Source organism: Cololabis saira, chromosome 3, assembly GCF_033807715.1.
Source record: "Cololabis saira isolate AMF1-May2022 chromosome 3, fColSai1.1, whole genome shotgun sequence".
Classification (NCBI taxonomy): Eukaryota; Metazoa; Chordata; class Actinopteri; order Beloniformes; family Belonidae; genus Cololabis; species Cololabis saira.
The window spans coordinates 11,733,073-11,747,587 of record NC_084589.1 but is presented as its reverse complement, the minus strand read 5'-3'; the positions used below and the strand labels follow the sequence as shown (position 1 = coordinate 11,747,587).

At 42.8% G+C, this 14,515-nt stretch overlaps 1 protein-coding gene across 1 annotated transcript in view; it reads right to left on the bottom strand.

The window, feature by feature from the left end:
• Window positions 1–3,054: 3,054 nt before the first annotated feature.
• The window catches only part of LOC133440587 (neuroendocrine convertase 1-like), a 228,783-nt gene continuing 217,322 nt past the window's right edge, over window positions 3,055–14,515 (bottom strand). The window contains exons 17-19 of the mRNA XM_061717903.1: window positions 9,521–9,644; window positions 3,205–3,374; window positions 3,055–3,060 (exon numbers count right to left, since the gene is read on the bottom strand). Of these exons, the coding sequence (XP_061573887.1) occupies window positions 3,055–3,060; window positions 3,205–3,374; window positions 9,521–9,644 (300 nt within the window). The remainder of the gene's footprint in view (window positions 3,061–3,204; window positions 3,375–9,520; window positions 9,645–14,515) is intronic.

The following is a 14,515-nucleotide window of genomic DNA, read 5'->3' as shown; positions in this document are numbered from 1 at the left end:
TTTATACTTGATTGCATCTCATGAATCTGGTTAAGAGTGAAAGTGGTCTGATCACCTCAGCAGGGGTTCACGCAAACTCACTCACACAATTAGATCCATACTTGAATAACAAGTGACGAGGGTCGACGAGAAGCTTCCACCTGGCTGATGTTGAAGTGATGTTTCACATGTTCACTATTTTCATTTTGCATCATAGCAGGTCCTTTTTTGTTTTAGCTAATTATTAGCATAAGGCAAATCTGAGACTGATAGTCTCTAATCTGTCTTTAATTTTGAATCTATTTGGTCACGAGACAAGAATCCAAAATAAGAGCTGATGATTGTAATGTATGAAATGAGAAACTGACTTCCTGTAAATACGATGAGAGCCAGTAGCTTCTCTTCAAATGTGACATCACTGTCTAGAAACCATGCGTTTGGTAGTTGTTGACATATTTTGGTCTGTCTCAGAGTGGTGCACGGACCAGCAGCAGGAGTGATATTTCCATCAGAGCCATGCAGTTGCCACACAGAACAGTGAAGCAAGACTGAATGCAAGCACCTCTTTGCACTGGTGTGTATTTTTGTGGTTCTTTACACTGCTCAGGCCCAATATCCTGCAGCGCTAGCGTTACTGTATTTACCTTCGTTTAAACACGTCACAGAAATTCAACATTCCTGATTCTGACATTTGTTTCATGAATGTACTGTAGTGATGACCTCAGAGGGAAATGTTGTGACACCCGTGAATGTGTGTATTTGACAGGCATCAAATTTGACACACAATTCCCTTTTTGTGATCAGGGCCAAAGAGCGCTTCATAAATATTTCACCTGAAGACGGTGGCGAGCTGCAGCTCTGCACTCCCTGCATTGACTTCAGTGTTTTGTTTAGTTTGAGGTAATTTATTTTAAATATACTTTTATACCATGACAACAAAGAGATCTTAAATCTTAAACAGGTGAGCAGTAGGGATGGGCGATATGGACTAAAAAATGTATCACGATCATTTCTGGCATTTATCCTGATAACGATAAAAAATTACGATAAAAAAAATACCAATTCAACTCCACCTTTGGAACTATAAATCACCACATTCAGTCTTTGGAGCCCCCAAATCACTGTTCTAAAAGATACTAAATACTACTAAACTACACCAATTAAATTGAATTAATAAAAACCAATTAAATTAGTCCACCTGTACTGCAAAACTGTAATGACTCAGATCCGCCATGTCTGTTACACAAACACGTATCAACGGGAATTTTTCTTTCTTTCTTTCCTTCCTTCCTTCCTTCCTTCCTTCCTTCCTTCCTTCCTTCCTTCCTTCCTTCCTTCCTTCCTTCCTTCCTTCCTTCCTTCCTTCCTTCCTTCCTTCCTTCCTTCCTTCCTTCCTTCCTTCCTTCCTTCCTTCCTTCCTTCCTTCCTTCCTTCCTTCCTTCCTTCCTTCCTTCCTTCCTTCCTTCCTTCCTTCCTTCCTTCCTTCCTTCCTTCCTTCCTTCCTTCCTTCACGTACGTTGTGCGTGGATTTAACGCAGAACCATAAATCAACTTTACACAAAAACATCATCAACAGGAATTTATCGTTTTTACCGTGAGATGACAAATTCTTACTGTGGGGAATTTTTTTTACGGTATATCGAGAACGGTAAAATATCACCCATTCCTAGTGAGCAGGTTCCGCTGATATGGCCTCTGATGAAATAGGACACAGGCCACGCCCATGTTATTTTGGATTATAAACATGCTTGTTTGTTTGTTTGCGCCTCCTCAACCCTAATCTGCGCGGCTTCTGGTTGACTGCTTTGGTCATTAGTGTAATGAGCTTGTTGCACCGTAAATCAGCGTGGTTTTAGGACCTCGTGTGCAGAGCTGGACACTCCCATCTGCATTTTTTTCCTGATGTGCTACTGCACGCTAATTTGCCGGAGATAGTAAATCTGCTCCATTATCTCTGTGCTCGTCCACAGAAAAAGGTGACAAGCAGCTTTTCCTGGAGCTGATCTCCTCCACCTCTCTCTGATGAGAAGCGTTCACTCAGAGGGAGACGTATGCATACAGAAACGTTTGCGTCCCAGCTCTTCCACCGCATCTCCATGGGACACCCCCCCCAACCTAATGGATCAAACAAAGGACATCATTTGTAGGCCAAGTCTTTTCTGAGTCTGTCTCTCCTCGGCTCTGCATACCAATCCAATACAGCCCAAGGAAAAAAACCCACGCTGTGGAACGTGTGTGTTTGTGTGTGTGTGTGTGTGTGTGTGTCTGGACCGGGGGTTGGAGGGTCTGTTTGCCTCTCCGCCAAGCATCGATTTATCCTTTTCTCCAATTTATTTCTCCTCCTTGCATCTACAATCCATTCAGATGTGCCTCTAGGGGAGGAACTTGGGGTAAAGACATTGTCAGACCTCGTCGCTGCCTCCTAACACCAGCTGAAAACTCATCTGCAGGCCCTGGGACCGAGCATCCCTGCAAGGACACGCCAGCCAGCAGCACACACAAACATCTACCCACCATCCAACAGTGCAATACGGCTGTAATTGCCCTCGTAATGCACAATAACAGATGGAGACAGCAGGTTATGATGATTGCAAGAAGACAAAGTCTGAACGAAAATTTTATCAGTTGATAAAGAGCTGAGAGATTTTGCTGCTGTAGAAAATATCCTTTAATTCCTATGGGTGTCATAACCTGGTCTTTCCATTGTAATAACAACTGCTCGAGACCCCCACCCCCCCAATTATGTTTGACTGTTTCTTTTAATCAGGCCTAGACTTAATGTAAAAGCAGATATAATCAGAATAACAATATCTCCAGTCCTGATTCCACTGTCTGATACCAAACTGCCTGCGTGATTCTGACATTTTCAGATGTGATTACTCAGACTCAAGGATTTGTTTCCTGAAGCCTCAACAGCAACGACAACGAAGAACAGACGTGTCGCGTGTGCACAATTCCCACTCCTGTACCCATGCACACATATCCACACACACACACACGTGCACACATAGGGACATACGGCAGAAACCCGTGAGCCATTCCTCAGTGTCACAGTGAGCGACACCTGGCAGATCCTTACACCTGAAGTTGATCAATGCAGATGTGTCCAAGGGGAAATTGAAATCCATAGGAAATTAGGCAGCGCCAGTGATTTATTGAATAGTAAAACACAGTGTGTGCATGTGTGTGTGTGTGTGTGTGTGTGTGTGGTGTATGGGACTGTACCTTGCGTTTTGTTGGGACGGTGATATCAGCAGCCCGCACTTTCCTATCTTTTTCCATCCGGTAGACCCACTGAAGCAGATCCAAGGGGGGGGAACTGTCCCTCTTGTAGAGCCAACTGTGAGGAATGAAGTGCTGCGACCCCATGGACACAATGCTCACCGAGGGGCTCTCTGAAGTAAACAAAAAAGGGTTGGAATGCCGTTAGAGCATTACAAGTCGCTGTATTACTCCCAAACTATGTTCCTATTCAAAAGTTTGGGGAGTTTTTTTAACACATATTTTAAATCACTCTCCTCTCACCGATTTAAGACCTGAAAAAGTCATCACCGATCATCATAAATGACTCATATTATCATTATTATTACACGATCCCTTCATGCCTTTGATCATCTTGCGCGCAGTGCTTGAACTTTGCCTGAATTAAGGTTTGCTAATCTGAGAAGAAGTCTCTGCTTTTGTCGCCACAGTTTACCTGCAGCGAAACACACCTGTGCCTGCGGGATTCAGGATGTGTCACAGTGCAACAGTTTACGTTTCACTCTCTAAAAGGTGATCTGCAGCAACAGATAATGTTGTTTGTTAAACCTTGTTACCAAACCACCAGCTGTGACAGGTGCTGCTGCACAGTAAATGGATGTGTATGTCAACCGCTAGAGAATAGATGCAAGTAAGGCTGAAAACACTACTTCTTTTAAGTGTCTCCTAAAAGTGTAGCTGAAATTATAAAAGGACAGTAGGTCTTTAAATACTCATAGTGGACTTAAAACAGTAACTCTATAAAACCGTTTAAAACTTGAAAAATATTGTCAGATTCAGATTTTCCTGAAATCTGTATATGCACACATTTTTCCCTCATTTAATTCAAAACTTAAAGTTACAATCAATGAGATTAGCACTTTTCAGTTTTCTATTTTGTCTCCCGGCATGAATGTTCTGGGCTTGACCCGCTGGTCGGCAGGCGATCCTCCGTGGAGGGAATTTAGTGTCTGAATTGGATGGAGGTATGAGGGTGAAACGTTTTCTGTCTCTGTGAGTGACAGGTGACCCGCCGATGGTGCATCCCGCCTCTCACTTAATGTTTGGTATCCACCTCTGTGGGATGACGTGCATGCTGTGTATTTAATCTGGGATTTCCTCCTAATATGGTAGTTTTTCTTTGTTGCAGAGAGTTTTCAGTTCCTGTGCAGCACAGTTTGATTGCATCTCACTCACATCTTTTACACATACTTAAGTTACAGTAACCAAAGATTGAGCCTGAATACATCCGTGCTGGTGTTTTCAAATCCATTTTTAACAAAAACATTCAAACATTCTGGAAAAAATTGTGTAAACCTGCACACACGTCTTCTAGTCCCCAAACACAGTGAAATATGTTTTTTTTAGCTGCAAAACACAGAACAGAGGATTTAAATTCATATTAAAGTATAATTGTTGAGGGCTTTTGATAACTTATTTTAATTTGATTATTTTAGGAAGCCCTGTCTCGCCTTACAGCTGGCCACAGATCAACATTTTTATGAAACTAGGAAAAAACAAGAAAGTGACAGAGCAAGAGACCAAACTAGAGTGAATCTGTGTCAGTGTCATAAAAGTGACTAAACCTCCACACCTATAGGGGGACCCTCTGCACTAAAAATCTAAAATGTTCCTTCGTACAGCTTTAAACGGGACTCAAATGACCACCCTCCACCTTAACCACGACTCCACACTTTCATCCTCAAACTATCCTTCCTGAGAAATCTGCATCAAAATGTCTTTAAAGTTTATGAGTGGATGTTTGCAAGGAGACTTTTACTCAACAGTAAAGTGGAGAGAGAAACACAACACACACACTCACACTCCCTCCTCCCTTCACTTGCTATTTTCTTCTTTTTCCCAGGTACATTGCTTGCATTCTTCTATCTTGTTTTTTGTCCCACTTTAATTGCTTTTTTTTCTTGCAGAGAGGAAGAAAAGACAACAACAAGGCAGCAAGAGCTGCAGCTAATGGAGAGGCTGTAATTGTGAATGGAGGCATTCATTTGAACACATCGTCCATGGATTGTGCTGCACAATACCCTGCACCAGGCTGCTCAGATCACCAGCTACACACACACACACACACACACACACACACACACACCCACACCCACACCCACACCCACACACACACACACACACACACACACACACACACACACACACACACACACACACACACACACACCCCTCAGATCACTGATGCTGAGAGTAGGATTGTAATCACACCTCTGCAGAGAAGGAGGGGAAGGATGAGGAGAGAAGAAGGGAGACGTTCTACATTAAGAGCAGGAGGAGGAAACTAAATTATGACACCTATGTTTCCTACCATTTGATTTGGGCCGCAGAACCCAGAAGTCAGATCAGAAAGAGCCACACGGACTAGGGCTGGGCGATATGGACCAAAAGTCATATCTTGATATTTTCTAGCTGAATGGCGATACTCGATTATATATCAATATTTTTTCTGTGACATAATTGGGGTTTCCCCCAAAGCATTATAGCATAGCATCTCTGTTAGCTTCATTTTTTCTGAGGCAAACCCTTAAAAAAACAGTCAGTTTTAATACAAAGCCTCGTGCCAAATGTCACACAGGTTGCTTTATTAACAGAGGTCGGCACAATATCAAAATGTATAAAACAAATGAAATAAAAATAAACTGCCTACATATATAGAATAAAAATGCTTCTTTAATAAAATAAAACAAATATCCCTTTCCTGCATAACAATTAAATCTCGTACCATATCGCGTTTGAAAATATATCGATATATATTAAAATCTCGAAATATCGCCCAGCCCTAACACGGACACACAAACAGATCGCTCATAAAACACAAACACACCGATTCTGACAAGCAAGCACAGAAAAGAAGCTGCAGACAAATACTTGCATACATTTCCCTCTGTAGATGCTCGGAGGCCTACCGACGTATAGAGACACACACAGGTGCACACATTAAAACACTATAAACCCTTTTGAACACACGTAATCATGCCCATGTCCAACAAACACCATTATGTTAAAACGCAGGCACACACAAAAACACAGTTAAAAAAAAGGAGACACAACAAAGCATTTGGTACAGAGAAGAAAAAAAAAATCTCGGCGAGGCGAGACAAGGCACCTGTCAGCGTGGCGCCTTCTGCAACTACAGAGAAACATCAGGAAACAACAACTTAATTAAACACACCATCCCTGTTCAATTACTGCCACATAATCACAGCAATTTACCTTCACTTGCAGCACAGCCACCACGCAGACGCGGGTGGGGGCAAGCACACTTCAGGAGAAAGACTCACAAACGCACACAAGGACACAGCTGGATCACAAAGGCGAGCCGGCTGGAGCTGGGCGTCATCTTCACCGTCAAGAGTGACGACAGGATGAACTGGCGTACGACAGACGTGGAGTACTGTATGTAGGCACAGAGAAGTACCCCCCCCTTCAAGTGCACACAATAAGTGAATAAAAATGCTTGATGACTTCTAATGAAACTGTAAATCAATGGGAATTCAATGGATTTTGCCCCTCCTCTAAAATCCTACCTGTATCAGGACCAGGGCTGGGGATCGATTCAAATGTCGAGAATCGATTCGATTCCGATTCTTAAGATCCAGAATCGATTATCAAGATTCGATTCGATCCGATTCGTTTCGATTCCGATATTGATTTGGGTTAGTGTTATTAAAACTGTTTTTTGAGTTGTTGCATGAATTATATGACTGTAGTTATGCAACATATTACTACTAGTATTATATTGAGATTAAACAGCAAGTATTGGCAGCTAATGATGCTGTAAGGAGCAATCAGCTCCCAGAATGCTGATAGAACTGCTTTCAGAAACATCATGTGGGTCAGAATTATCAAACAGATCCAGGGCAGCAAACAGAGACGGATGAAATCGGTTTTAATTTTTCCCACATTCCGTTTTTATTTGTTCCATTTTCGGTCTATTTTGGTTTTTAATTTTTGAGAATTTGGTTTTTAGCATTTTTTGCAAATGTAACCCCAAGACAGTATATAAAGTAATGAAATATAGACAATTTATGCAATTATAACTGAAAACTTTAATGTTTTCATACCTTTAAACATATTTAAAGTCATTACTTTTTTGGGGATAAACAAAAAAATAACCAAAAGTTGTAATGTAATGATGAAAAAAAACAACACATAAATAAATAAAAGAAAATAACCCCCCCCCCCCACCCCCCTCAAAAAAAATAAATAAAAAAAATCGATCTTTAGACATATGAATCGATTTTTAGAAATTAATATGAGAATCGATTTAGAATTGGGAAATCGATTTTTTCAACACCGGCCTAATCAGGACTAGAAACAGATCAGGAGAGCACGCTGGAACGGCAGCATGTTGACTAAGCCAGCAGAAATGCAGCTTACAGTAGTCTCACAATAAATCCCGTCTTCATGACAGTCCTGATATTCAGTTTCACCCGAGTTCATGGTTCTTCACAAACTAACTTGCTGCGTTTTATTGCAGAAGTCTTGCATTTCAACCCCAACACCAGGAGAGAGGCAGGCACCCTAAACAGGGGGATGGAGAATATGCCAAACACAAGAAACCTCTACAACTAAAATCAATGAACTTTGGACATACTGTAGGACACCAAATAAGCAAAATAGTTTGAGGACACTCTTGCGATAATGTTTAGATTTCACGCCTTATGCCACACATTATGGTGTTATTCACATTAACAGCCCAGCATATAACATAATTTTAGACATATGTCAGCCGCTTATTTTGCCTCGTCTCGCTCAAACCTGAGAATGATGTTATACACACAGTCAAGTCCATAATAACTTGATTTGTGTGGTAAAATGACTTCAACGCCAGGTGAGGTGTTGGAAATGTCAACGCGCCGCATGTTGCCTCCCAACAAAAGAGTACAGTGTAAATAATGCTCTTTTGGCAACAAAGAAACAATTCCTTGCAACCGGAATCCATTATGTTCTCGTTGTTCTTCAGGAATGTTATTTGGCATCTTTTTTCTTAGTACATTATTTGCAAAAAGTCCTTGCATTTTCTGAATAGGTTTTAACAAACCTATATGGCAATCATTTAATTACTTTTGTATTTTTTAAATACCAGTTATGCACGAATGTCACAGCAGACGATGAAACTTGTCTGAAACTTTTGGGAAATACAAGCACTTGCTGTCTGCACTTGCTCGAGACTGTGAAGGTAAAGTCCCAGTTTGTGTGGTGTGTGGACAGCAGATTGACTAACAGCTTGAACTTGGGTTAGGCCCAGGACCATGGGGAGGGATACATGGATGGATGGAGAAGGAGGGAGAGTAGGAGGAGGGGGGGTGCACTGAGCCCTCAACAGAGAGATCAGCATCTTGACAGAAAGACAGGAGAGTGCAACACACACACACACACACACACACACACACACACACACACACACACACACACACACACACACACACACACACACACACACACACACACACACACACACACACACACACGCACACGCACACGGACACGCACATGCACACGCACACATCCTTGGACACATAAATCAGCCAAGTGGGGCCCTTGGGTGAAATTCCATCACCTTTCAAGTCTCCATCACTCTTCCTCCCTCACACCCTGATCTTCAGCAATATGAAAGTAGAAATAATCAAAGTGGAATATAATCACTTGTAACATTTGTGAAGGTTCTTTACTTTCCCTGCGTTTCTAGTGTGTGTTGTGATAATCCGGGCCCTCCACGGCCACAGCGAGCTCTTGCTGACACGGATCAACAGGACAGTGTGGCTCAACGAGTCCGTCCCAGTATGCCTCGGTAATTTGAAAAACCCCCCAAACCCCCGACAGGGACATGGAGGATGCTGGCGTGGCGATGTGGCTAATGAGGTTTCTGCCTGTGTGGAAGTCGTGTGCATGCTGGGAAGGAGATGGTGGGATTGAAGAGGGTCAGCCAGAGGTCACACTGTAATTACACATCAGAGCCCCTCCGGTGACCCGGACGACTTGCTCGGACCACAGCGCTGCAGCCACGGAGGCGGAGAGGGCAGGAGGGGGAGGAGCCGGGGCAGAGAAGACCTAAACAATCTGACATAATGAGACCAGCACCTTTTCAAATATAGCTTTCAAACTTTCCGCTAGTTAGTCCAGTTGTTTCTCCCTATCGTGATCTTAATTTACCTACGTGTTGCTTAATGATGCCCTCTGTTCTGAAGTCACACCTGTGCAGCATCTCTGCCTGCGTGCTCACTTCGGTCTGCACGGGTTCAGAGTGTTGAGAGAGGCTAACGCGCTCACGTACCGCGCACGGGCTTGTGTGGGTGGTAGGTGCCGTAGAGGATGAGCGCGGCGCTGAGCAGGGCTCCCACAGCCTCCTCTTCACTCGACCTTGCACATTTCCTCACGCTGCCTTTATGGTCAGTCACCTGGAAGCAAAACATAGCAGCAAAGACACCACTTCATCAAACTATCCAAGAGCAGAAACTTTAGAGCAGTCACTTCACAATATGAAATAACATACAGGATTTTAGTGTTTTCCGTTAAGATTTTAATTCAAACTTAAGCCAACACTTTAAAATTAATGTAGGAAGTTACATTTCAAAGTTGAAGCGATCCAAATTGATTGAATTATGAACTTATGTTACGTAAGATTAGAGTACGTCTGTAAATATTTGCATATATATTTAGGATGTAAGTGCTGCTACCTAAATAATGCATCAATGAATTCTGGAAATCCAGTATTTGATGTTATATCTAAAATACTTCTTTCTATGACCAGTCGGGCGGGGACTTTGGTAACAAGAACAGCAAGGACTTTGAACATTTCAAAATCAACAAAGCTGGAATACCATGAATGACAAAAAAAAACAGCAAATAGAAGCATAACTCAGGTGAAAGGTAAACTTCACTGGGATAGAGACCTGAGACCTTAAAAGCATTGTGTCTAGAAATCACAGAACTGCAGCTACTAACTTCACTGCAGAGACAAAGCAGCACGGAGGTTGTTCTGTGATGGTCTGAACAGCTGTAATGTGGAACTGTTGGGTCCAGTTTTGTTTGTTTGTTAGTAACCAACCCCGAGGAAGAAAGGCAAGGCATCATGGGAGAAATGTGTGTAAGGGCCAATCCCAATACACCCCCTACTTTCTACCACTAGCCCTAAAAATGAGTAGGGCCCTTGTAATCTTCCCTAGGGATTGGGACACCACTTGCTACGTCACTGCGTGGTTTACGTTCGGGTACGTAAGCGACTGCGTAGTTACGTTTGCACATACGCTGTTAATATGCCACTTTATTAAGTTTTAATAATTTTTCATGCGTAAAAGTAACCGTTAAGGTCCCCAACCTGGGCTCAGTTTATCCAAATAACGTCTGTTAAGAAATTTGCTTCGATGTTTTCAGGGGATGAGAAAAGCTGCCGGCTCGGGAGCTGATTTATGGTTCCGCGTTAAATCGACGCAGAGACTACGGCGTAGGTTATGCGGCGACACGTGTCGGCGTGTAACCTATGCCGTAGGCTCTGCGTTGATTTAACGCGGAACCATAAATCAGCCATTATTCTGGCGAGATCTGATACAACGCAACAACAAGCAAGCGAGTGATTATGTACATTCACTGAGTGAATATTATGAAATTAAAATATATATTTCTCGCTAGAAATGTAATCAAAACGCATTTTTATGCAGAAACTAACTGAAAATATTGATTTTATTCACTAAAAATTAGAAATGTCAGCCATGTTTTTTTGTTTGATTCAGTCTGCAAATGATGACGTAAAGCATTCTGGGAAATTTTTCTGGCCCTCGGTCGCAAAGTCAGCATCTGAAATCCCTAGCTGTGAAGGGCTAGATTCATACCCACTAGCCCTCGTTATGTCCACGAGCCCTACATGCAAAGAGGAATTGGGACACCACTACCCTCACAGGAACGCACAAAATTTAGGGGTAGGGCTGAAAAGTAGGAGTAGGGGGGGATTGGGACTGGCCCTAAGAGTGACCAGGCAAAGCTGCAAGCTGGGGTACGACACTCTGATGAGATGGGGTGGTGCAGTGGCACAACGCAGAGCCAGACGGACACAAACTCTACTCATACGGTCAGTTTAGAGCTACCTATTTATACTATGAGAGAAAGGAAACCAGACATAAAACCCACAGGTACAGGAAGATCCCAACTCAACGCCCCGGGCTGAAACCAGGGAAACCTTCTTGTAAAATATCTCAAATCAGCCCACAAATTATTCATACTGAAAGATCAACCTTTAATAGCTATCATGTCATATCTGCAAACATACAGACCCTATGGAGAAGCGTTCAAAGACGGACCTGACTCCATATACGTCCCAACAGCAGCCAAAGCGACTGCCAAGCCTGTGCATGTGACGTGGTGTAACTTCATGTGTAGGGGCTTTGAGCGGATCAGAGGGCAGGCCTCCCGCTGAGAGCCGCATTGATTTGTTGTTGGTAAGCAAACAGCTGGATGCTACAGGTGGATCAATAAGGCCTGCATGCCTCCCTGCATGCCTCCCAGCATGCCTCTCTGCCAGGCTGACATGGCTCTCTGAGAAGCTGCAACCCTGCTGTCGCTGGAAAACCTCACGAGGGTTAGAGCTGGAGATGACAGCTTGTTTTTAATTGGGGTGGAGTTAATTTTATACATAAAGTTGCTTTTCCTGACTCAACAACCATCAGATTGTAGCACACAGCACGTCACGCTGTCATGCTTTTAGCGATGTTTACTGTTTAAGTTCACAATTAATTATCCGCAGAAAATAAACATGCTACTGTATGACACTGTTGTCATGAGGAAAACATATTTGCCTTTAATGGAGTAAAACATAGACAGACCACAACTGTGAGAAAGTAAGGAAAAGGGAGAGGGAGTGGGAGTAAACTCTGGAAATACAGAAAAAACAAACAATCTGATGATGTATCTCATTCGTGGACCAAAGAGCAGCTCCTTAGCAAGTCAGCCTGCTCCACACTGCTGCTGCTGCAACACCATGGCCCACAGCTGTCACCTTTTCCTTTGAATTCAGAAGAAAGGTCCAACAACAACCATGTAAGACATCACCTCTGTGTAATGTCCATCCATTTCTACACATTTTGCATCCTTGCAGGTCGTTCTGCTTGTTGACTGTTGACATTTTGCTAATAAGTAGATGCCAGCTGTCTGTTCAGCCACCTTCACCATCTTTACTAATCCTTAATATATAACTTGGATGCAGCCCTGCCTCCCGCCTGAAGACAGATCCAGCAGAGCCCCCTGACCCTAAATATGAATAAGCAGGTATAGATGATGCAGGGATTAGTTTATTCTGTCAAGAGTAGTTGATATATTTAAGGCAAGGCGAGGCAAGGCAAGTTTATTTATATAGCACAATTCAACACAAGGTGATTCAAAGTGCTTTACATCGACATTAAAAGCAGCAAGACACATTTTTGGGGGGATACATATTTAAGAGACCAAAAAAAAAAAAAAAACTTTTCTGGGATAATCTGATGTCAGGATTGAATCTAAATAATCTTAGTCATTTTAGTAATCAGTCAGTTAATTAGACTGCTATTGGACTTCTTACACAACTGGATGTAGCTCAATCTGCTTTACAGCAAATGCAAAACATAAAAAGCGATACGTCCTTAACCCCCAAGCCCCCAGCTCGACTCCACGAAGAGAGAAAAACATGAGTCGTTATGGAAGAACCTAAACACACAATCTTAGTCGGGTTTCACAAATCTTGTAGATTTGCAAAGTCGACTTATTCGAGTTAATCTTTTCACGACATTCAACAGTCTTGCTCCAGAAAGTAGAGTTCACAGTACAAAACAGTAACATTTCTACACTTTCTGGATTTCAAAATCATTGCATACCTTTGTTGTTTTTTTGTTTTTGTAAACTCTAACATGTCTTGATAATTTTGGTAAAAAGTAAAATTTCACTTGAACTTGTTAGAATATGATAGTGAGGGTCAAGTGTGATTGAAGGACTGTTCATCATCAACTCCATTGTCTGTCGAGGTTGATGAGGGTTAGGGATTAAAATAAAACTCAGAATAAAATAAAATAGTAATAGATTTTAGGGGAAATGGAAATAATGCTAAATATATGTTTACAGGCTGGAATAACACTACAGGAACATCAACGCTAAGCAACGAGCAAGAATAAATGTTAGTTACACAGAATCAGCGGCTCTATTGTGGCTATTGTGACTTCCTGTGAGACTTCATCACACAGCAGTTAGTTTGTTCAAGAACACAGTCGTTACATCAAGATTGCAAAATGTTCAGCAGCACCTGAAGCACTCCTGCTAAATACTTCTGTAACTAGGTTCAGTCATGATGGGACGATGCTAAAACCTGGAAACATGCAAACAGTAAAACAGGAAGCTGCTCAACCCCCCCCTAAAAAAAAAAATAAAAAAATAAAAACTACTGAGGACTCAGTCTGCTTTCATGAAAAAAACAAAACCAAGAAAAAACTGAAGTTACACAATAAAATCCCCCCAAAAAGAACCTGCGAGAGCTGGCAGAGTTGTGAGAGTGAGGCAGAGTCAGATGGGAGCGGAGAAGCAGTCGTGCTGCGTGTACATATGTAAAGCAGCAGGGAAGCAGCAGTGTGTCAGACTGAGGCTCTGGCCCAACCTGGGCTCCTCGCTGCTCCCTCCAACACATCAATCATCCAAAACAGGGCCATCATAGCCACGCTGCATGCTGGGAGACACACAAGCGCTGGGGCGCGCGCTCCCTGCACGCCTTAACAGAAACAAGCCAACAAACACAGGTCTACACTCACACAGTGTGCACTGTGCTGTAAACACACACACACACACACACACAGCGTTGGAGTTACTTTAACAAACATCCTACCACGAGCACAGAGACGAACACACACACACAGCAAGTGCACACAGTTAACGACACAGACAAAAAGTGCCAAGTATTCACGTACACACTCTCACAGTCGCACTCTTTTTGCCTCCGAGTTTCACACAAAGCACACAGACACACAGAAATAGGTATCCTCTGCCCACAGGGTGCCCTCGCCCCCGACCATCTGTGACGGGTGCCAGCGCACAGTGGGTGATATTTACACACCCAACCTCAATCCCCCTCCACACAAACACACACACACACACACACAGGCACGCACACACTCAAAAAAGAAAAAAGAAAAAAAGAAATACCCACAGAGGGCCACTCAGATCGCTTGATCTCCCCAAACTCATTAACAATGCAGATATATGCAAATATATGCACCTCTAGAAATCCACCTTGGGCCAGTGAGAGCGAGAGTGTGTTTGT